This window comes from Ruditapes philippinarum, unplaced genomic scaffold (genome assembly GCF_026571515.1).
Source record: "Ruditapes philippinarum isolate M1 unplaced genomic scaffold, ASM2657151v2 ctg10775_1_1_1_1, whole genome shotgun sequence".
NCBI lineage: Eukaryota > Metazoa > Mollusca > Bivalvia > Venerida > Veneridae > Ruditapes > Ruditapes philippinarum.
In genome coordinates, this window is record NW_026858832.1 from 1 (window position 1) to 24,492 (window position 24,492).

At 34.4% G+C, this 24,492-nt stretch overlaps 1 protein-coding gene across 1 annotated transcript; it reads right to left on the bottom strand.

Annotated features, from left to right (window-relative positions):
- Positions 1 to 5,275: 5,275 nt before the first annotated feature.
- On the bottom strand, positions 5,276 to 23,874 carry LOC132754429 (large ribosomal subunit protein uL10-like; the record flags this gene model as incomplete). The annotated part of the gene is given in 10 exon segments (XM_060745056.1): positions 5,276 to 5,338; positions 9,669 to 9,809; positions 10,751 to 10,827; positions 13,831 to 13,939; positions 14,710 to 14,856; positions 15,351 to 15,438; positions 16,048 to 16,123; positions 17,107 to 17,206; positions 17,778 to 17,888; positions 23,740 to 23,874. Coding segments are annotated over 9 exon segments (855 nt in total), but the record flags the coding sequence as incomplete, so codon positions are not given.
- Between the last annotated feature and the right edge of the window lie 618 nt (positions 23,875 to 24,492).

Consider the following 24,492-nt stretch of genomic DNA (forward strand, 5'->3'; position numbering starts at 1 on the left):
TTAATTTTGCCGACGATTAAACGCATAAAAAATAAGAAAAACCCTCACAATAAATAGCTCTTGGGACGCTGTTTTGAACAAGGCTAGCTTTACAATGATATCATGGCACTTTACCGAGATAAAATTTTACAGAAAATACTTAGTTTTGGAAAACAACACAGAATTGTTTTTTCCAACAGGAAATAAAAACCGAAGGTCACTTTAATCGGGATTACCTATAGCAAACAGTCCAGTTAAGATAGTATATGACTGCCTGATAAGGGTTTCTAATAAACTAGCTGAAGTAAATCATAGCTTTTACAGTGAAAATTTAAATTACATTTATAGCAAATAAATTGTTTTTAGTAAACAATGTTTTTCATGTACATGTATATTTAAAGAAAGATTTCAAGACGAACATGATAATTATAGATAAAGAATGCTTTATGCGCAGTGATTATCATATTTTCAGAAAATCTCGCGAGAACAACGGCCACGAAGATTTTTTTGCCAAGTTGTTCGTTTTTAAGACGAACCGGTGAAGCACGTGTCTTTATTAGACTTTCTAAAGAGAGATAGAAGTCTGTTGGGAAATATGTCAATCACAAGTCTAAAGTACAAACACATCACGAATCATGTTTATAAAACATGTACAGATATAAAACATTTTAAGCTCTTCTGATCATTGAATTGATATAGAAACATAAAATAATCGAACATGTCATGTTTTTCTTTACAATCCACCGAAAGATGAAAGAGCAAATCAGCAACTTTGAACTTATTTGATGCAATTGCATCTTTTCGACCTTTGCCGTCAATCCTCACACAATAATGTTGTCACCAATCTTCCATGGCGGTCAAGGTAGCGATTACTTCGTTTTCTGCCCCTGAAAGTTTCATTTTGGGCAATTCGCAAAAAAAATAATTATTTATTTTTTATTATTATTAGCCTAAGAAGCCTCGAAATTTGCTGAACAAGATAGCAAACAAGGGGGCCATTTGCCCCATTGCGCTAACCTAAGTACTTAATGCAATTGATATACAAAAGTAAAGTTATCAGGTCTTAAAAATTATTTTTTGTGTTGGTAAGAAGTTGATGTTTTAAGACAATACACCAAGAACTTTAAAGTTATGATCAAGGTTAAAGTCTGTGGATGGGAAAGGTTTTTATTATAATATACATACAAGAAAATCAATGATCCCGGGGCGGGGCATATTTTGACCCTAGGGCTATAATTTGAACAATCTTGGTAGAGTTCCACTACACAATGCTTCATGCCAAATATCTAACCTCTAGCCTTTGTCAATTCAGAGAAGGCTTTTTTTAAAAAAAAGTTTTTACAATATACATTTAAGAAAAACCTATGACCCCCGGGGCGGAGCCAATTTTGACCCCAGGGCTATAATTTGAACAACTTTAGTAGAGGACCTATAGATGATATTATATACCAAATATCTAATCTCTAAGCCTTGTACCTTCAAACAGGAAGATTTTTTTAAGTTTTTACTATATACATACATGAATAAGGAAAACCTATGACCCCAGGGCTATAATTTTAACAACTTTGGTAGAAGACCTATAGGTGACATTATATACCAAATATCAAAGCTCTAGGCCTTGTACTTTCTAGCAAGATTTTTTAAGTTTGCATTTTTAAACTCCTTTTCTAGCCCCGTGACCTCCTTATGCAATAAACCGGAACCATTTGAACAACTTTGACAGGGGACCACCCAAGGATCATTCCTGAAAAGTTTGGTTACTGTGCAGTCATCGGTTTTTGACATTTCGTTTAAAGAAAATGTTGACGGCGCACGACGACGGGGGATCACTATAGATCAACATGGGCATGTTGTGCTCAGGTGAGCTAAAAAGGAAATTAGTTTCAGCCTCGTGAAGTTGGGTTAATAATAGCCCTATTTCGCCCACCTCAGAACTATTGTTAAACATGGCGCTCAAGTCAAGTATAAAGACAATTTAATCATAAATCAAAATTAAAGCAAAATTCAGTAATTGACCTTCAATGTCAAGGAGTGAAACTCATTTACGAGGTCAAGTTCAGTCTGGTTAACTTGAAGGTCTCGTCTAAATGGTTGTTGTGTCAAAGTATGGAGGCAACCCATGATAAAAATAAAAACTAGAAATGTGTCCATAGGACACGGGTGCCCCCACCGCGCCACTGTTCTGTCAATCTTTTTACTAAGTCAAGGGAAATAACTCTACAAATACTGGATAAATCCACAAGCGAAACCCCAGGTGCAAATCTAAAATATGCTGAGCAACCTGCCCATAAGGTTTAATGACTATGTCAAATCCTTTTTGAGAAACTTGCGACTTAAGTTGAAAATTGCAAAAATTTTCTAAGTGAAGGGCAATAACTCTAAAAATACTATATAAATCCAGACGAAAATACCTGGTACACAACTGCACATGCTGATCAATATTCCTGTAAAGTTACATGACTCTAGGTTAAATACTTTTGAGTTACGTGTGACACATGTTGAAAATTGCAAAATTTTACTAACTCAAGGGCAATAACTCTGAAAATACTAAAAATATACAGACGAAGATACCCAGGTGCACAACTACACATGCTGATCAACATTCCTGTAAAGTTTCATGACTCTAGGTCAAATACTTTTTGAGTTACTTGCGACACAAGTTGAAAATTTCAAAATTTTACTAAGTCAAGGGCAATTACTCTGAAAATACTAAAAATATCCAGAAGAAAATACCCAGGTGCACAACTACACATACTGATCAACATTCCTGTAAAGTTTCATGACTCTAGGTGAAATACTTTTTGAGTTACTTGCGACACAAGTTGAAAATTGCAAAATTTTACTAAGTCAAGGGCAATAACTCTGAAAAAACTAAAAATATCCAGACGAAAATACCCAGGTGCACAACTACACATGCTGATCAACATTCCAGTAAAGTTTCATGACTCTGGGTCAAATACTTTTTGAGTTACGTGCGACACAAGTTGAAAATTGCAAAATTTTACTAAGTCAAGGGCAATAACTCTGAAAATACTAAAATATCCAGATGAAAATACCCAGGTGCACAACTACACATGCTGATCAACATTCCTGTAAAGTTTCATGTAAAGTTCATGACTCTAGGTCAAATACTTTTTGAGTTACGTGCGACACAAAAGTGAACGGACGGACGGACAGACGGAAGGACGGACGGACAGACGGATGGACGGACGGACAAGGGTAAATCTAAATGCCCGCCACTAACGTGGGGGCACAAAAACAAGAGCTGTCAATCAAGTGACAATACCCCCGAAAAGGTTTCTTTAGCATGCAGGTACAAAATGTATTATGAAAAGAAGAGAATGAAAGTAACTATTGCCTAATATTGTTCTTGTGAAGTGACACATCTTGATGTGGTAGACATTTAAAATTCCTTGACACTGTAACAGTTTGGAAACTAATGTGTACCTTCAAACTCTTCTTTTGAGTACAAGTACTTTCAAAATATTAGTGACCTTGACCGTGGAAGTAGGAAAATGGGTCTTCCATACAAGACGTCATCTTGATGTGGTCGACATTTATACCTATTTATTTTAAAATCCTTCGATAGATGACAAAATTACAGTCCGGATACGAATGTGCGTACCTATAATCTCCATTGTGATAGCGTGAAAGTACGACCTTGACCTTTGAAGGGGCATGGTTCTTGGTGTCATGTGATAGTCATTTGTGCAGTTATTTTAAAATCCATCAATGCATGACCAAGTTACTGTCTGGACTCGATTGTTATGTTAATGGGGATGCAGGGACAGACATACGTACATGAGCCTTAGTCGCGACATAATCTTGACAAGAATGTGTATCTTCAAAATCGTCTTGATAGAGCGAGTACATATGTACTTTTAAACTGTGTGACCTTGACCTTGAAGATAGGGACATTGACGCGACACATCGTCTTGAAGTGGTAGACATTGATGCCTGGTTATTTCAAAATCCTTCGATTCATGACAAAGTTACATTCCGAATACGAGTGCGGACCTACGGCTCTAATTGTGATAAAGTGACGGTGACCTTGACCTTTGAGGTAGGGACGTGGTTCTTGAATGCGACACATCGTCTTGATGTGGTAGACATTTATGCAGTTATTTTAAAATTCTTCGATGCATGACAAAGTTAAATTCGGACACTAATGTTTGTACCTATTCACTAATTGTGATAATTCAAAACTTCACACTTGTTATTCTGACCTTGGCCTTTGAGGAATGAACGTGGTTCTCTGACGCAACACATCGCCTTGATTTGGTAGACATTTGTGCAAAGCTATTTCAAAATCCCTCAATTTGTGACAGTTACAGTCCGAACAAGAATGATGTGGGGACGAACAGACGGTGCACTTTTAATATTCCACCCTTTGGTGGCTAAAAAATATGACCAACATTCAAATTTTCAGATGGCAACGGCAAATAGGTCTGTGGCAATTCTACAAAAAGAAATAGGGCCAACAAGACTGAAACGTCTATTTCTTATGCAAGTCAATGTAATTCAGGTGACCATTGGGGAGAGGTAACTATTAACTCTAAGGGCATGGCTATCAAGTTTTGTGGAAGTCAACAAGAAATTACTTCACGCTGAATATCTAAGCTCTGGGAATTGTAGTTTAACAAAACAAGACCTAAAACATTAATGATAATTTTAAAATGTATTAAGTGATCAAAGTTTGTTTGTTTCATTTTACGCCTTTTTTCCAAGTTTTTCAGTCATATAAGCGGGTAGTTTCCTAACCATCGTTCCTGGAGTTACACCAGTACTAGACTACCTTCTTCCACGCTAAACCAACAAAGCATATCCCGGGGATAGAACCCACGCCTCTAACCCTCGACCACGGAGGCGGAAGTACTTTACACATTGCAAACATTCAACATAGACAGGAAAGTCAAGACTTCCAGATATATAACAATATACATGTAACCTTTCTTAAGGTGTGTAATAATGCAAGTATGTTCAACACCATAGCGGCTCACAACAAATCAATCAGTTCAGAAAAACAAACACTTTAAACAGTTTTTTTTTCTTTATTTAGGACAAGATTGTATCCAGCCTACATGTGAAGCATTACCGAACTTTTCAAACAATATTTTTTCCCATTTTTTTTTCTATTGTGATAAGGTAAGTTGTTAAAAAGATCCAAGATGTTTATATAGGATATATTTTCATTGTACTGTCAATGGGTTTAATCAAATAGACCGAAGCCCATGTCATCATCGGACTCCTCCGACTCTTCCTTCTTAGCCTCCTCTTTCTTCGTCTCCGCAGGAGCTGATGACGCTGCAACTGGGGCAGCAACGGCAAACTTAGATGGGTCAGCCAAATATTCCTTTGTCTGAAATAGGTGCAATATTTTTTTTAGCATAAAAATGCCTAAAGTTTATATAGTGAAATGTACAGTGGATAGTGGAGTGCAAATATAAAGTGAAAAATCAATATTTACAAATGAGAAATAAAATATTTAAACTTAATATGTTTCATGACATTAATTTGAAGTGCTATCACATTTTAGTGTTTGAAATTATTTTTTGACCAATAAAACACCTATTAAACAACCTCTTTGTGAGTTCTATGATAAATCGCTCTATGGCTACTTCCGGCAAAATTTTAGTGTAAACAAAGGTATAGTGTTCTCTTTGATATAGATTTTTTGTTCACTCTGAATCAAATATTGAAAATACAAATTCATAAACTTCACATCCTCTGAAACTTTAATTGAATCTATATGGTTAAGCATTCTTCAATTTCAAAATAAGATACATAGTGTACAAAAAATAAATAAATAAGTAAGCACTATACTTCACATTTGTTGACATTTAAATTCAGCAAGATGCACTAGTTCAGAAGTAGAAATAGAGCAATTTATCGTACACATCTGAAAGTGGTAGCTCTGTTTTTTACCAGGCATGAATAAACTGCACTATTTCAAATGATTCGAAGCCCATTTTCTTTAGATAATCGGCTTTAACCCATCAGTCAAGGAAACAGTTTTTATCTTAAGACATCTTTAATTCTGCAATCTAACCTCGGCAATAAACACTTATATGTATTTTATGTAATAAAAAAATTACGATTAAGAAAATATTATCTTCAAAAAGAGAACTCAGTTCATTCAATCAATATCAATTTCAGATGATACATATCATCAATGTAGTCTAGCTGAAAATGTAATTTATTTTTCAAATGAAACTCTTAATCTTATTCATTTTCAAAATCTGATCAGCAGTAATGCAGGAGAGTTTATTGTGTCATGTGACATCTCCATAGTAACCATGTTCTGCTTAAACATCTCAATTTCCCAATCCTTAATAAAAATATTTCAATTTCATAGTTGCTACAATTAAGGTGATTTGATTAAAAAAATCATGTAATTTCCTGTTGAATATTTCCAATAACATTTTTTCAGTAGAACTATTTTCCTGCACAAAATTAAGCCACAAAATTGAATTATTTTTAATTTTTTCAGTAAAATCAATCTTTCTAAACATATAATAGAGACAGTCTACCAAGTTTACAATTAAAGTATGCTCAGACAGCCTCTGTGAGGCATTTTGTTACCATAGTAACCAGACAGTACAAGTGGGTTCTGCCATTGCTGGCTCTCATACCAGACTGGTCCTAACAGGTTATAATTAACAATCATCATTGCATAACATTTTACCTACAACACCACTCTTCAAAATTTTATTTACCCAATCATTATAATGCTAAGTCCTCATTTCTATGTTATAAAAACCTTTTAGTTGCAGTTCAAGTCCTTATGTGTATTCTGTTTGTTTGGTTTTAAGGTGCTACACAACAATCAGAATAGGTCATTTGGCAACAAAACAGGTGTTAAATGTGTAAAGGAGGCTAATTATCAGGTTTTAGACATATTATTGATTCTGTACCTGCAATCAACCAATATTAAGGCCACTTCTTTTTTTTTTCTTGGTTTACAATTTTTTTTTTCAAAAATGTCCACTGGGTGGTCGAAAAAAAAAAAAAAAAAAAAAAAACCTCAAAGGGGTCCATCGGGTATACTGTAAAAAAAAAAAAAAATCTTGTATGGTGCACATAAAACACTATTTTGTCAAAAATAGTGTCATTCTTCTATTGACATAAGCAAAAACAGTAATTTAAACATCTTTTTATTGTTGTTTTTCCTTAGTATAGCTTTCATGTTAACTTTCTTGATACAAATGTACCAAAAATATCTGCCATCTTTAGAAAATATTTCTAACAGCCTCAGTCACCAAGTCAGTGCTGGGCTAGCTCTTTAGAACGACATGGCCATCAATCTATTTTTGTCTATCAGCAAGGTGCTTTACAGATTGATTCCAAATTTTTGAACGGAAAAATATATTCGAACACACTGACGGTGCATGGGCAATTATTTCGTTAAAAAAATATTCCGTTAGATTGTTCTGACTCAGTTAAACGCTTGCATTTGAATTAGCCAATCAGATTTCGCGCACTTTACGGCCGCCATTTGTTTATCGGCTGTAAAAGGAATTGAAATACATGAGAGGATTTAATCATGATTTTTCGGATGTGACAGTTTAATTATTTTGACAAAAGGTATTTATTTTTTAGTTTTGTTCATAAATAGGTCAAAAAATATGTAAATACACGCTGTCTTCATTGTTTTTCGTTCCGCCCGATTTTCTGGCGGAACATGCTATGGGTTTTTGAGCAATTTCGATATGACGTTGCTTTGCCCAGAAGCAAAAATATCTCAAAGCGACGTCATATTTATAGGACTAAAATAAACAGTGCCGCTCAAGGGCGCCGCCATTGTTGTTTTACCATGAACTGTGTAGTTATCCGAGGTAGTCCGAATGTTGTGTTTATATAGATTCGTACTCAAAAATATTCGAATTTTCGTACTCATATTTATCGCGCTTATCGGATATTTTTTTTTGCATCGGGGGAAAAAAAAGTGGAAATTTCAGTTTTATTTTTTTTCCAATTTACAAATATTTCGGGTCGCCGGTTTTGTAAACCAAGAAATATAAAAGAAGTGGCCTAAGCTAGGCGTTAAAGTTTCTTGCTATAAATGAACAATCATCAAAATACATGCTTGGCCTAGAAGGGGTTTGAATCTTCACACCTAGCAATTCTTTGATTACTATTCTGACAAATAAATCATTCTGCCTTGCAGCCATTTTCTCTTTGATAGAAAGAACAAGAATATCCTTACCACATATAGATGCTTGTAATGGCCATTTCAATAAAATTCAAATATGGCCCAGGGATCATTCTAGGGGTGATTTCTGCGATTTCTCGCAAGAAAATCACCAAAATCTCAGAGAAATTTGTGAAATGAGAGAAAATCTTGCATGGTAATTTGAGCCAGAAAATGTCTAATCACAATCTCAAGAATGCTAAAATTACACAAAAATATGATGAAAAATTCACGATTCCCATCAAGAATTTAATTTCAAATTGTTTATTAATGAAATCGGTGTAAAAAACTGCAAAAAGTAGTCCAACACTTTGAATTATTTAGCCTAAAATAATTGCCGATCGGAGACCACAAATTCACCATACAGAAATACGGTATGATGGCTAACCTTTATCTATCTGTAAGTTGAGAATTTACACAAAACAATTTTAATTGATTTTGACACAGACTAACATAAAAATGGACATGTCAAAAACAAATACCAGTAAAATTTGTCTTCTAAATGTCACATCAACCACGGTAAATTTTGCCGTAAAGAACAAATTAAAAAATTTTGTTTTACGATTCCTGATGAAATAGCCGATAATAAATATTCTTTTATTGAACAAAAATATTTAATTTTATATAATTGCAATCAGCAACAGCTAGAATTGTGAATGTTTCAGCGGAAAACAGACAAATATTCATTTGTCACATATTTTCGCGATGTCGTGATTAAAAAAAATACTAAAAGGAAGCCGAGTGTTATTTAAAGGTGTTTTATAACATTAAAAATGATGTTTATGAATAAAAATTACTTTAGGTATTGTTTATATTTGTGGATATGAGAATATTTGTCATTATGTGTTCAGGTCACATATTCAATGAATATTTTTTAATGGAGGGAGGTGTGTGAAGAGAATCATAAAGAAAACAAAACGTAAGGTTATAAAAATATTCTTCAAATCTCAACAATCACTTCTGTACAGTACCATGTTGTCCATTAGGAACATTGGCTGCAAATAATAGTTGTAGTAGATATCCATGTATAATTCTTTTATATTTCAGAATAAAAGTGTTATCACAATTAGAATTTTATTATGTTTAAAAATCCTGACCAGAATGATCCCTGTGGCCCTACAATAAGGAAATAAGAAGAAACCTATTTTCAGCATCTGTATTCTCACTCTTTTTGAGTGGACCAGAACCCCAACAAAGGTTATGGTCAAAGGGAAATTTGAATATTTAGCCAGACTTCTACACATTTTTGGTTTATCTTTGCAGATTGTCCATCTCACCATTTTTCCTCGATAACAAACCAGTACTTAAAATTTGTTTGCTAGTGACCAACTTCCCACTAACAAGCCGTTAAGTATTCCTGAGAAATCTTTGAAGAAATTTCATTAATATTCTTTGGCAAAAGTAGTGGCCATAAATTTCGAGTTGCCGGGGATTTTACAAGGAACCTGGGGAATAGGAAGAGCATTGTGATGGATTAATTCATTACGTTAATACTTACTCTCTCAGCTTCAGCAAAGGTGATATCGGTCTCCACGGCAATGGCCAACAGTTTCTTGAATCCATTAGCAATGGAGTGGGGTGCTGAGGCAGCTGTTGGGTAACCTATCCCCAGAGATACTGCAGCCACGTTCCTTACGCCCTGAAATACAGTAACTCTCAAGTTTTACTCTCTACATTATAAAACATTTTGTTGTATCAGTAATCCTGAACATGCTTAAATATGTGTTATGGATTTGCAGAGTTCTGCATTTGGAACATTGGGAGTTTAACAGCATCATATCAGCAATGTCTATAAAATACTCTGGGTCTATCAAGTGATTTTTTTAAACAAATTTACAAATTCATCAGTGTTGGTCCTAGGACTCACTGGGCTATAAATCTTTTGAGTCCCAAAATTTAGCCGAAAAGTCTGAGTTACAAGACTTAAATTATTACTTGAAACGAAGAAAAAAATGAATTTGATTTCTACATTTATTACAATGCTTGTGATACTGAAATTATCAAAAACTGTCATTATAAGTTTATTTCCATTAATTTAGTTTGATATTAATCAAAACTTCATCTTCAATAATATTTTTTATGTTTTTGTCCTCATTTTCATATGATTAATCAGAACCATCACTTTGTTGTTGCAGTCATACTGTTTTTTGAATTTGTTTATGTGAAGTACACACAGGTGATATATTCAAACAAAAAGTCAAACTTCTAAAAATATCTCAATTTGCCATTTTTTTAAATAAAGTTTAATCGAGTAAATGCTCTGGATGGCCCCAAACAAGGAACTGTTCAGAGGTAAAAAATTTACTGGTCAAATTTTTGAGACTTTTCCCCCTATTTTTTTCAGAGGCATGGGGAAAAATTTTACATAGAGAAAGAAGGAAAAGTTCCAACAAATGTAATAAACTCACTTTTTCGATAAAAATCCTCCCTGTTTTTCGAATCCTAGTATAGACACTGGGACTACCTACTGATCATAGCTGTATAGTTTCATTACAAATGTCTGAGGAGAGGTTGTTTCTCAAGATCAAAAACTACTTTGAATCTAGTTTCCTTTACTGAGCAACAAATAGAAATTCTTACCATCATAAATTTCTGCATCAAATCACTATCAGTGATGTCCAAGATCATTGGCTCAAACACACTACCAGAGTCGTACACTGTAATTAACAGAACACAGGATGCTTGTAAAAATTCTATTTAATCCTCAACGATCACCTCCAGAAAACTAAAAGTGATAAGACTTTGCCACCAAACTAGCACACAGCCAGCATACACCAATGTGCAATCTTACAAGGCTTTATACTGTTGGCTTACCATTATCTCAATATCCCTGACCCCAGAGTTGATGATAATATTAAGTCCAACAAGAGCTGTTGGCAGGCCAAAAAGCTTATTAACTATTCTCAGTGCTATTCTTTCAGAGCCTGAAGTATGTAAAATTTTCTAATTTCAAGAATGGGCCATAATTCTGTCCAAATGGCATGTAAGAGTTATGTGCCTTGGATAGTGATAAGACAAGTGTGTTTTAGAGATACCATGGTGCATGCAAAAACTTAACCGAAGTGTAAGGACACATACACATGCAAGTTAAATAGCTCTCTCTCTCTCTTTTCTTAAAATGGTAAAGCTAAAAATACAAACTGGGCAAGTTCACTAAAAAAATTCTGGACTGTGTTGGCAAAGAATTTTATTATTCTGATTAACTGAAATTCCAAATGACAAGTCTAAGAAATGATCTGTTCAAACTTGAGCACAAGACATTTAAATTAATTTCTGCAGGGAGATATGGTTGAAAAGTATCATCATATTTTATAGAATACAAGGAATACATTAAACAACATAAAAGCATGTACAGTGATGAAAAAAGCTATGCATAAAGTAAAGCATATTCAGCTAAGATGTCATCTATTTTTAATTAAACAGAGCAAGGCATTTTTGTCTAAAACAAGATATGTTTGTAAAACATGTATGCCCCCTATCAGCAGCCAATTATTCATGTGATAAGGTAATTATGCATGACTTTTGACCCAGTGATCAAACAATTAATAAAGGTTATCAAGTATCTACTGGTCATGACCTTGACCTTTGACCCCTTGACCCAAAACTCAATAGGGGTCATCTGCTGGTCACCACCAATCATCATACAAAGTTTGAAGTTCCTAGGCCTAAGCGTTTTTAGTTAATTGATCGGAAACCGTTTTTACCTACAAGGTCAATGTTACATGACCTTTGACCCCTTGACCCTAAAAACAATAGGTCATCTGCTGGTCATGACCAATCACCATACCAAGTTTGAAGTTCCTAGGCCTAAGGGTTCTTAAGTTATTGATCGGAAAGCATTTTTACCTACAAGGTCAATGTGACCTTTCCCTTTGACCCCTTAACCCCAAAATCAGTAGGGGTCATCTGCTGGTCATGACCAATCACCATACCAAGTTTGAAGTTCCTAGGCCTAAGGGTTCTTTAGTTATTGATCGGAAACTGCTTTTACCTAAGAGGTCAATGTGACCTTGACCTTTGACCCCTTGACCCCAAAATCAATAGGGGTCATCTACTGATCATGACCAATCACCATACCAAGTTTGAAGTTCCTAGGCCTAAGGGTTCTTTAGTTATTGATCCGAAACTGTTTTTACCTAAGAGGTCAATGTGACCTTGACCTTTGACCCCTTGACCCCAAAATCAATAGGGGTCATCTACTGATCATGACCAATCACCATATCAAGTTTGTAGTCCCTAGGCCTAAGGGTTCTTTCGTTATTGATCGGAAACCGTTTTTACCTACAAGGTCAATGTGACCTTGACCTTTGACCCCTTAACTCCAAAATCAATAGGGGTCATCTACTGATCATGACCAATCACCATATCAAGTTTGAAGTCCCTAGGCCTAAGGGTTCTTTCGTTATTGATCGGAAACCGTTTTAACCTACAAGGTCAATGTGACCTTGACCTTTGACCACTTAACCCAAAATCAATAGGGGTCATCTGCTGGTCATAACCAATCACCATACCAAGTTTGAAGTTCCTAGGCCTAAGGGTTCTTTTGTTATTGATCGGAAACCGTTTTTACCCAAGAGGTCAATGTGACCTTGACCTTTGACCCCTTGACCCCAAAAATCGTTAGGGGTCATCTACTGATCATGACCAATCACCATACCAAGTTTGAAGTTCCTAGGCCTTAAGGTTCTTTACTTATTCATCGGAAACCGTTTTTGCTTACAAGGTCAATGTGACCTTGACCTTTGACCCCAAAATCAATAGGGGTCATCTACTGATCATGACAAATCACCATACCAAGTTTGAAGTTCCTAGGCCTTAAGGTTCTTTAGTTATTGATCGGAAACCGTTTTTGCTTACAAGGTCAATGTGACCTTGACCTTTGACCCCTTGACCCCAAAATCAATAGGGGTCATCTACTGATCATGACAAATCACCATACCAAGTTTGAAGTTCCTAGGCCTTAAGGTTCTTTAGTTATTGATCGGAAACCGTTTTTGCTTACAAGGTCAATGTGACCTTGACCTTTGACCCCTTGACCCCAAAATCAATAGGGGTCATCTACTTGTCATGACCAATCACCATACCAAGTTTGAAGTTCCTAGGCCTAAGGGTTCTTTAGTTATCACTCGGAAACCATTTGGTCTACGGACCGACGGACCGACAAGTGCAAAGCAATATACCCCCTTTTTTTCAAAAGGGGGCATAATTACTTTTTTTTATCAATTTTCTTAAATAGAAATAATTTTGTTAATTAGAAAATATTCGCCAAACATCAAAAATCTGCTCAGACAGCCTCTGTGAGGCATTTTGTTACCATAGTAACCAGACAGTATGAGTGGGTTCTGCCATTGCTGGCTCTCATACCAGACTGGTCCTACCAGGTTATAATTAACAATCATCATAGCAAACTTTCTCTCTTTCCTATGCTCCCGATTTTTTAAAAATATATAATATAAACTCATTTCTATTTATTCTTTGTAAATAAGTATAAAAATTTCCGCAAATAATTCTCCAAAATTGTTTGGGTCCATCATTTGTTTGTAGAATGACATCAACAACATGACAATTTGATGGCTATACTTCCTAGTAAAGTATAGGTTTTCACAAACCAGTAAGGTAAAGTTTTTCATAAATTCAAGTAAAATGAAACAGAGACAAACCTCTTTGGATGACAAGACCATAAGAGAAAGGCGAGATGTTCAACATGTTCAGAAGAGTGGATTCTGAAGGTCCGACTTTATCTCCAGTCTTGATCAGGTTCACATCGTTCTGGCAAAAAAAAAACAAAACAATGACACATTTACAAATATAAATAAACTTTTGTTAATGTTTTAGGTTGGAGACCTATGAAGCAATAAAGGTTCTGTTTTGTACTACTGTCTTTATGGGGAAGACTGGTTTATTACTGGTCACGCTATACTTTATTTTACTATCATTGTATTCAATCATACAAGAAAAGGTTTAATATTTACTCTGGCCTTCAATAGACAGTAGGCTGAATTTGATAATATTAAGAGAACTATGTATCAGATAATAGAACAGCTCAGACAGCCTCTGTGAGGCATTTTGTTACCATAGTAACCAGACAGTATGAGTGGGTTCTGCCATTGCTGGCTCTCATACCAGACTGGTCCTAACAGGTTATAATTAAGAATCATCATTGCTGTAGTATTACAAAATCAGATATGCAGGTGACACTCCTTTATTTTTTTGGTACTAATATACATCGCACTAACACTAAAGGTCATATGGGACTATCCAGTCACACTGGTGGAGCAAGACTTCAGAAGACCCTCTATGCACTTCTATTTTTGAAATTCAAATATCAAAATTTTAAATAGTTAAAACTACATAGATCAATCAAACTTCTTTCAGTATATTATTTGAATACTTCCTTACATGAAAGATCTGAAGTCCAAAGATCAAGAATGTAATCCTAACCAAAGTCCTCAAGTAAAGGAAAATATTTCTGTAACTTGTCACTTTGAGAAGAACGCAAACCTGTATTTGGTGGTTCAAAATCAAAAGAATATACTAACCAAGATTTCAATACATCCCTTCGTAATCTTGGTTGTGATCTGCAGAGCCTGGAAGAAAGAGGTCTTCTCGGGTCCCAAGGTGGTTGCCTGCTTTGGCACTACTACATCAACTGGGGCAATAGCTCCAGCACGAGCAGGGGCTTTGACCTGTAGGGAGTTAAAATCATACATGTAACATTCAATATCAAATTTACTATTAGAAACAAATAATGATATGAACCCTATTCAGAATAATAATAACAAATTTTCTTTTAAATTAAACCATACAGGATGCAAATGACGCACGAGTTTTGTATCAGATGTGAGAGGCAGATGTCCATTACACTCCATGTCCAAGATCATTTATCAAGGAAAACTAATGCGGTTAATCATGCCACCCCAGAGGATCACACTAGTAACCTCTAGATAACCAATCTGATGCTCTTCCAATTAAGCTACCCTGAGTAAATTTTTTAACTTTACTTGATATCTGGCAAAATTGATAAGCATTTTCCCTTCATGATTGCCTATTCATGGTTTTCTCTGCAACTACAGCATATAGATTGGGTCTGTACTTTTAGTACTTGAAAGGGCAGATGGACCCACATTAAGCATAGACTACAGATACACTATAATTATAGAACATTTACTTAATATCTTACCTTGTTTGCCAGAAGCATTGATCGGACCTCAATGAGATCTCCCTTTGTGAAGACCAGGCCTACATTTCCAACAATGTGAGGCAGCAATCTGAAAATTTTAATATTGTAATATATAATACTTTTGAACTTATAGCCTGCTTAATTTGTTAAATAAATTTGAGATATTTTGAATTTGGAACAGTTCATTAAAACTGTAAGGGATTCCAGTAAGAAAATACTAACATCAGTAGACACTGTAACATTAAGGTGCCAACAGTGCCTGGCCAGACTAGATTGTCTCACATTTTACTGACAATTATACACGAAATTTACCAAAAAGTTGTATATTTTGTATTTATGTACAGTCAAGGTTTTTCCCCAGGATTTTGGGAACACGACCATATCAATGATTTTGGGAATTTCAGCACTGTTTTGTTAAAAAAAACTGCATGACTTAAATTTTGCAGTGATTAAATGAATGCAAAGAATCACTGTTTAGGATGGCATCTTCAAAACATTTAAACAACATACAATGAAAGAGCCCTTATTTTCAAAGATTTTAGAATTTGTTATTCAGTATTTTTATTTTGTAACTTTCAATTGGGAACTGTGGATTGGGAAAATAACATACTACTTCCAATTGGGAATATGACCGAATATCGGCTATAAAATAAGCAAAAAAAATCCCCGACAGTACAAGCATAAAAGTACATCTTACTTCTCAAGGGCTGGGTTGTTTTCTAGATGTCCCCTTATAGCCTTCCTCATCATTGTATTTTTTCCCATTAACACAACTACAAGAAACGAAACATTCAGTCATGATCCTTCATTATGGCATATATATATAAACTGATAATATATTTCTACAATAACAATAGAATAATATATATTTTTATAAGCAATTACACGAGTCTATATTTTAACATTCATTTGTTACTTGTTTTGTGTCCATCTGTCTCCAAAATTACAAAAATAAATTCACAGACTTTTTAAGCACTATTTAAGCATGTATTCCCATTTCTAAGCACATTTGTAGCACATATATCAACACAATATTCAACCTAAGAAGGCTAGTTTTTTCGCTGTTTTTTCTTGAATTATACACATTTTCTGGCCAAACTAAGGTTTTATAGAACAACAAAGGGTGCATCAAATACAAATAAGTTCAAAACAAGTGCAATTTGTCCACTTACTGTTACTTTGAGCAAGCATTTTATTGAGTTTGATACTAAATTGGATAACTTTTTTTTTAATTTGTCAACTGTTGATTTTTATCGACACTATGTCATTCAATCATTTTCAGCAAAGTTAAGAACTTTTCAAAACAGTAATCAAATTCAAGGACTTTAAAGCACTATTTTACATTTTTAAGCACTTTTTAAGACAGGGACTCAAATTTAAGTACTTTTTAAGATTGTACAAACCCTGATGACATTTTTAAACATTGCTGGGCTTATGCAAATTAATTGTATCTCCTATAAAAGATGACATGCTACAATTTTTAGTTCCTATGACTGTCACTCTGAGTTTACTCTCCCAATCATGGCAGTCAGACACACTGAATTTACCAGAGCACTGTTCAGCCACCTCATCATTCCATGACAGGCTGTCAAGCAGTTAACCAGTAGTAGTTGCCTACACTTTCTGATAACTTCAGTCACCCAATTCACAGTTAAACGCTCTATCTATTAATGTAACAGGAAAGTCTAGCTCCAAAGCTACATATTCTGATAGGTTACCTATTACAATACTAGATGATAGAGACAGAAATATTTACTAGCTTGTTCGCGGAGAGCAGCTCTGATTTGCTGCATCTGTTTCGAGCCGACATTGTCTGCATTCACAATGAAGCATTTTGGATAATCGTCCAAAAGTTTCTGAAAATGGAAGAAAATATATTCATAAGCATGATAATTGTATCAGAGTTTGTGGTCCCCGTCATCACATGAATAAACTTCCATCGTTTCTTTTTAAAACTCCCTTGCTTTATCACAATTTTAAATCATTGGATCATTTCTAAGCTTCATTAATTAAATTTGTCCACATAGAATGAAAGTAAATGAATTAAAAATAAGCAAATTAAGACGATTAACTTAAGAATGATTCTTAACTCTAAAGAGCTGGATCAACTTAAAAATACTTCCAATTATTATTAACCCTGCAAAAAATACCACCAGAGCTCAGGCTGGTCATTAAGAGACAGCTGGATGCCACCATGACAACTTCAACATTAAGAAACACTCTTTTATAATATTATACAACTTACTAGAAGATAAAACCAAAAATTACCAACTAGAATTCAAAACAAACTATAAGAAATTTTTTATGACATGCTGCTTCTATGGCATCAACTTGTACAAAACCATCAACTTCATTTGTTGAAACAATTGCTCTCTCACATGGGTCAGGACTAACTTATGAATAAACAAATTGTTATGGTCAACTTACAGCAATCTTGATGAAGTAGTTAGACTTCCATGTTGCCTTGTCTTCCTTGACCATCTTGGTGAATCAGGGATAGCTGAGCAGTTTAAAGACAAAGCGGTTCTTGACAAAGATCTGAAAGATGTAAAAAAAAGATTTTACTATGTAGTACTATATCTTATATTCAGGGTTCTCACTAGGACTTGAAAACATGGAGTCCATGGACTCCCAAGCCTGAAAAAGTTGGATTCCATAAGCACATCACAATTAATATGTTTACAGATTAGTCATAATGCTCACAATAGCATTGCTGATATATGGAATCTTCAAGAGACTTTCAAAGTTTAAAGTTATTCAAAACAAACTCTGAACTACATAGTATAACAAGCAATTATCATAGTATTGCAAGCAATCCATAAGTCCCCTACCGGTTTGAACCCCATCAACATTCTGAAGGGCCATTGGCCATTCACCAATGTTTCAATTTTTCTATATTTTAAGTAAATTTGTTGGAAAAGTTCTTTAAAAGTGATCACAGAAAACAGTTTTTATGAACAGACAGACAGATGGACTGAATGACACTCTAAAGTTAATATTTGAAACATCCCTGTTACCAAAATATAACATTTTTAAAAGCAAAATTCTTAAAGAGGAGACAACTCTTGAATTAAAGATGCAATTTCATAAAAATATCATCTCTTTTTGACTAATCACAAATATTGTTATATTTGCCATGTTTTAAGCCTATTTGTTGCCAAGGCAACCAATAATTTTTCAAAATAGGAAGAAAAGATAAGGCATGCTAATCTCCAGACTGCCATCTACCCATATGATTGTCAAGTTTCATAAAAATATTTCCAGTACTTTTAGAGTTATCACTGGATTCAGTTTATGTGTAAAATTTGCCATATTTTCAGTCTATGTGTTGCCATAGCAACCAGAATTTTCAACATAGGAAGAAAAGAAAAAGGCGTGCATAATCTCCAGACTGCCATCTACCCATATTACAAGTTTCATAAAAATATTTCTCTTACTTTTTGCGTTAACACTGGATCCAGTTTATGTGTAAAATTTGCCATATTTTCAGTCTATTTGTTGCCATAGCAACCAGAATTTTCAACATAGGAAGAAAAAACAAGAGCGATCAGTGATCACGTGTGGCCTAATGATGGCCAATTTCATGTTGGGACAAGTTTTGTGACAGACGGACAGTGCACAACTAGACTTGGTACTGATCATTCCTATAAAGTTTGGATAAAATTGCACCAGTAGTTTATGAGGAGTAGTCCGGACAAGCTTTTGTGTATCTGGCAACACACAGAAAAAAACACCTTTTTATCAAAGGGCCATAACTTGGCCAAAAATCATTCAACCGGAAAACCCGTGCAATATGCGCAAGGACTTGAGCTACAGATCAATCCTATAAAGATTCATTGAAATTGCATTAGAGGTATAAGAGAAGTAGTCCGGACAAACTTTAAAAATAAAAATTATTAAAGGGTCATAACTCTGACAAAAATCATTGAACCAGAAAATGCTGACAATATGCACAACTAGACTTGGTACTGATCATTCTTGTAAAGTTTGGATGAAATTGCACCAGTAGTTTATGAGGAGTAGTCCAGACAAGTTTTGTGATGGACGGACAAACAGACGACGGAGAAGTGATCCCTGTATGTCGCCACTACTCCGTAGAGGCGACACAAAAAAGACGTGCATAATCTCCAGACTGCCATCTACCCAGATTTGAAGTTTCATAAAAATATTTCCAGTACTTTTTGTGTTGCCACTGGATCCAGTTTATGTGTAAAATTTGCCATATTTTCAGGCTTTTTGTTGCCATAGCAACCAGAATTTTCAACATAAGAAGAAAAGAAAAAGACGTGCACAATCTCCATACTGCCATCTATCCATATATCAAGTTTCATAAAAATATTTTCAGTACTTTTCAAGTTATCGCGGGATCCAGTTTTGAGGACTGACGGACTGACAGACAGACGGACGGAGGGTAAACCTAAAGTCCCCTCTGGTAAACCGGTTTGGGACTAATTATTGTTTTGTTGTTAATATTTATTATGGAACAATAAAATTATAATGCATCAACATGTGGAAATCATTGTTTTTTTTCTCCACTTTTATACCAAATCAAATTTTATTCTGGTTAAATAAGTCCACTCTAAAGACCAAAAGTTTATATTTGTTAAAAAAAAAACAACGTATATATGTATATAGGCAGCATTTAGCGGAATGAATAGGAATATAATGTACAGCTTCACACAGTGTGTAAGAAATTCACATCAACCATTATATTAGCAAATATCTTCAAAAGGGGGCAAATTGAAGATCGATATTTAAAGATTTAATGTCGAGTAAATAACAAATTAACAATTCATTGACATGTTTGGCTTGGAAACTGCGAATTTTTGTGCCCTTTGCGAAATTTTAGGGTTTCTGGCGAATGTGAAATCGCCGATTTTTGGGATCAATTTTCGGATAGAATGTAAATATCAAAGAAAAGCGTAATTACTAAGTCTGTGTATTTCGGTTTGTTGTCCTGGCATTTCGGTACAATATCTTAGTCTTAATACACTTATAGAACGTTTTGACAAGAATGAGAACAGCAAAATTTTGCATAGAAATGCCGAAAATAATTATGGTTCTTGTGCACTGCACATCTACCCGTTGAAATCTATTTACATACAAAGTTTCATCTTGATATCTCTTATAGTTTTAGAGTTATGTCCTGGACAAGTTTTTTCTAACAGGGGAGATAATTAAAACAAGAGGGCCATGATGGCCCTGAGGTCGCTCACCTGTATATAGGCCCCCGGAGCTGGGCCAGTTTAAACCCCCAGGGCTTTTATTTGAGCAAACTTGGAAGACACCCATTAGAAGATGTTTCATGATGTTAAGTTTTTACTACACACATATAATGAAAAACAATGACCTCCGCCCCCCCACCCCCTTTGGCAGGGCCAATTTAAACCCAAGGGCTTTTATTTGGACAAACTTGGTAGACACCAACAAAAAGATGTTTCCTGCTTAAAATCTAACCTCTAGCTCATTGGGTTTTTTAAAAGAAGATTTTTTAAGTTTTTACTATACACATATAGTTAAAAACAATGACACCTCTGGGGCGGGGCCAGTTTTAACCCCAGGGCTTTTATTTGAACAAACTTTGTAGACACTTACTAGAAGATGTTTCATTCTTAATATCTAAACTCTAGCTATTTGGGTTTTTCAAAGAAGATTTTTAAGTTTTTGCCATACACATATAAGGAAAATCAATGACCCCCGAGGCGGGGCCAATTTTGACCCCAGGGCTTCATTTGAACAAACTTTGTAGACACTCATTAGAACATGTTTCATGCTAATTATCTTAGCTCTAACTCTTTGGGTTCTTTAAAAGAAGATTTTTTAAGTTTTTACTATATGCATTTAGGGAAAATCAATGACCCCCTGGGGCGGGGGCCAATTTTGACCCCAGGGCTTTTATTTGAACAAACTTGGTAGACACCCATTAGAACATGTTTCATGCTAAATATCTTAGCTCTAGCTCTATGGGTTCTTTACAAGAAGATTTTTTAAGTTTTTACTATATGCATATAGGGAAAATCAATGACCCCCTGGGGCGGGGCCAATTTTGACCCCAGGGCTTTTATTTGAACAAACTTGGTAGATGTTTCATGCCAAATATCTAAGCTCTAGCTCTTTGGGTTTTTTAAAAGAAGATATTTAAAGTTTTTTCTTTTGGTTGCCATGGCAACCAGAGTTCTGCATGGAATTAAATTCTTTGAACAATTTTTAAAGGTGACCACCAAAGGAACATTCCTGTGAAGTTTGGATGAAATTGGCTTAGTGGTTTATGAGGAGATGTCATTTAAAGTAAAAGTTTACGGACGGACGCCGGACGAAAAGCGAGCACAAAAGCTCACCCTGTCACTTTGTGACAGGTGAGCTAAAAACCGGGCAAAATAGAGTTATGGTTCTTTGACACTGCATATTCCCCCTCTGCCCTTGAATGAATCACTTTAAAACAAAAATACATTTTAACACATTATATCAAAAGTAAATCTTATTTTCGTAGACCCGATCTTATTTTCGCTTTACACGGTGATTAGCTTTTATCGTTCGATGTATTTTCAGCTCAAACTTCACTATTTTAAATATTTTTTTGGTTCTGAAATTTAATTTGCTCTTAAATCATTCAAAGAATGCATAAATATATAATTTACAAAATTACTTTAACAAATAAATGCACTATTTCAAAAATAAATCTTATTGTCGTAGCCATGATCTTATTTTTGCGAAAATAGCTTATTTTCGGTATTCATCTATACCGATCCCGGAGCACAAGTGGTCTCTAATCCTATAATTATGACGTCGCTTTGAGATATTTTTGCTTCTGGGCAAAGCAACGTCATATCGAAATTGCTCAAAAACCCATAGCATGTTCCGACAGAAAATCGGGCGGAACGAAAAACAATGAAGACAGTGTATTTACATAAGTTTTGACCTATTTATAAACAAAACTAAAAAATAAATACCTTTTGTCAAAATAATTAAACTGTCACATCCGAAAAATCATGATTAAATCCTCTCATGTATTTCAATTCTTTTTACAGTCGATAAACAAATGGCGGCCATAAAGTGCGCGAAATCTGATTGGCTAATTCAAATGCAAGCGTTTAACTGAGTCAGAACAATCTAACGGAATATTTTTTTAACGAAATAATTGCCCATGCACCGTCAGTGTGTTCGAATATATTTTTCCGTTCAAAAATTTGGAATTAATCTGTAAAGCACCTTGATTAACCAGTATGGCTGATAGACAAAAATAGATTGATGTTTATATTTTATTTTAAATTGATAAGTACATTGTTTGAGAGTTTTTGTGTATTATTGAGCATGAAATTGAAAGAAAAGAAGATAAGCTTTTGAATAAAGCTTGAAAGGCAAGACAATAGACATTTTTTGAATTTTTTATGATGCTATGCGTTTTTGAGCAATAACTATTAGACGTCAGGCTTGACCGACAAACTATTACAAGCCTGTAAACAGGTCTAGGATTTCATGATATTTATGGACTGTCCGTAAATTTATAGACAGTCTAGAAATTTAAAGATTTTTCAATCCATAAATTTACAGATATTCAATGTGAAATTTGCTGTTTTTAGTTTTACAATGAAATCCGCACCTTTAGACAAGTTGTTTTATTGATTGTTTATATTTACAAAGGTAATGGGGTGAGTTTCATCTTTGTATGATGATTTTGAAATTTTTATAAAAAATGAAAATTGAAAGTCATCAAACTGTTCTGAATCTTAACATACTGTTACATTTAATCATATAATACCTAACCTTATTCATTTTAACCTGCGGTTTTAAATTTTAATGCAACTTCTACTATTTTCTTACTTAACGTCTGTTAATTTACAGATAAGAAAATCAGTAAAATTATGGATCGTCCAAAAATTTACAGACTGTCCGTAAATATCATGAAATCCTAGACCTGGTAAAGCCTAATATATTGGACTAAAGTGGTCTCATTCATTCAATGATGGGTTTCTACTGTACATCAACTTAATTAATTCTTGCAAAATGGTATTTCTTCCTTATTATTCAGCATTATATTACTACAAATGAAATCAGAAACAAATAAGCAAACCAAATGACGATATAACAGGCCTGAAATTTTCAAGTGGCATGTAGTTCTGGCTTCCATAACTTTATATGTCGCTTTTATTTTGACGTTGCGACAGTAATACTATAAACCTGTTCGCTGAAGTATCTTTAGCTAGTGGCATGTCGCGAAAACAAGTGCTAAAAGCGAGATGTGACGACTGCTAGCGATTAAATTGATATGTTCTCAAATTTTTGATAAGTAAAGTATCTAATGAAACATAAGTTATCTTTCTTCATATGTTTTTAACAATCATTTCACAGACTCCCTTTAATTTTACTTTAACCGTTTCTGTACACCTACCTTGCCGTACAAAAATGTCGGAAAAGAAATTGCACGTGTTGCAGCCTCGTTATGAAATATAGAAAGTAGCGCAAAGATTATTTAAAGGAACAAAAAGTACACTTCACAAACTAATACAAATAGACATAAACAGCTAATAATGCTTTGAACACAACAGTTAGATTGCATTTTTTAAATATATATGTAAACAGGGCCTTTCAAAGAGAAGATCCTGATGTAAACTACTTTATATTTATGTCTTTCACAAAATTTCTTAGCTTTAATTGTGACATAACACAACAGTTAGATTGCAAAATATGTCATATAAAAAAGAAATTGTAAACAGGGTCTTTTAAATAGTAGGCACTGGTGTAAAGTACCAAATTAATGGCCTTTCACAAAATTTGAAAGTTAATTTTGAGAAAATCTTATTCATATTGTATCAAATACAATTGACTTTATATACTGACCGGATGAAAATGTAAATTTGCTAGTTAGAGTTAAATTAAGTGATCATAAAAATTGACATGAAAAAAGAAACTCACGGAAGCACATAAATATACAGTATTTCATGAAAATAATTGTTGGGGAATAACCCTTTATGTTATTAAGGCAGGGATGTTTATAATAATTCAGATAATGTATACATGTCTAGAATGAAGACATTCCTGTTACAGGGGACCCCTGATTTCGCGACCATTTACTGTATAAAATACAATGTAAGATAACATGTGCAAAGTATTTAGATGAAAAAGTTTAAAAGACAAATCCCAT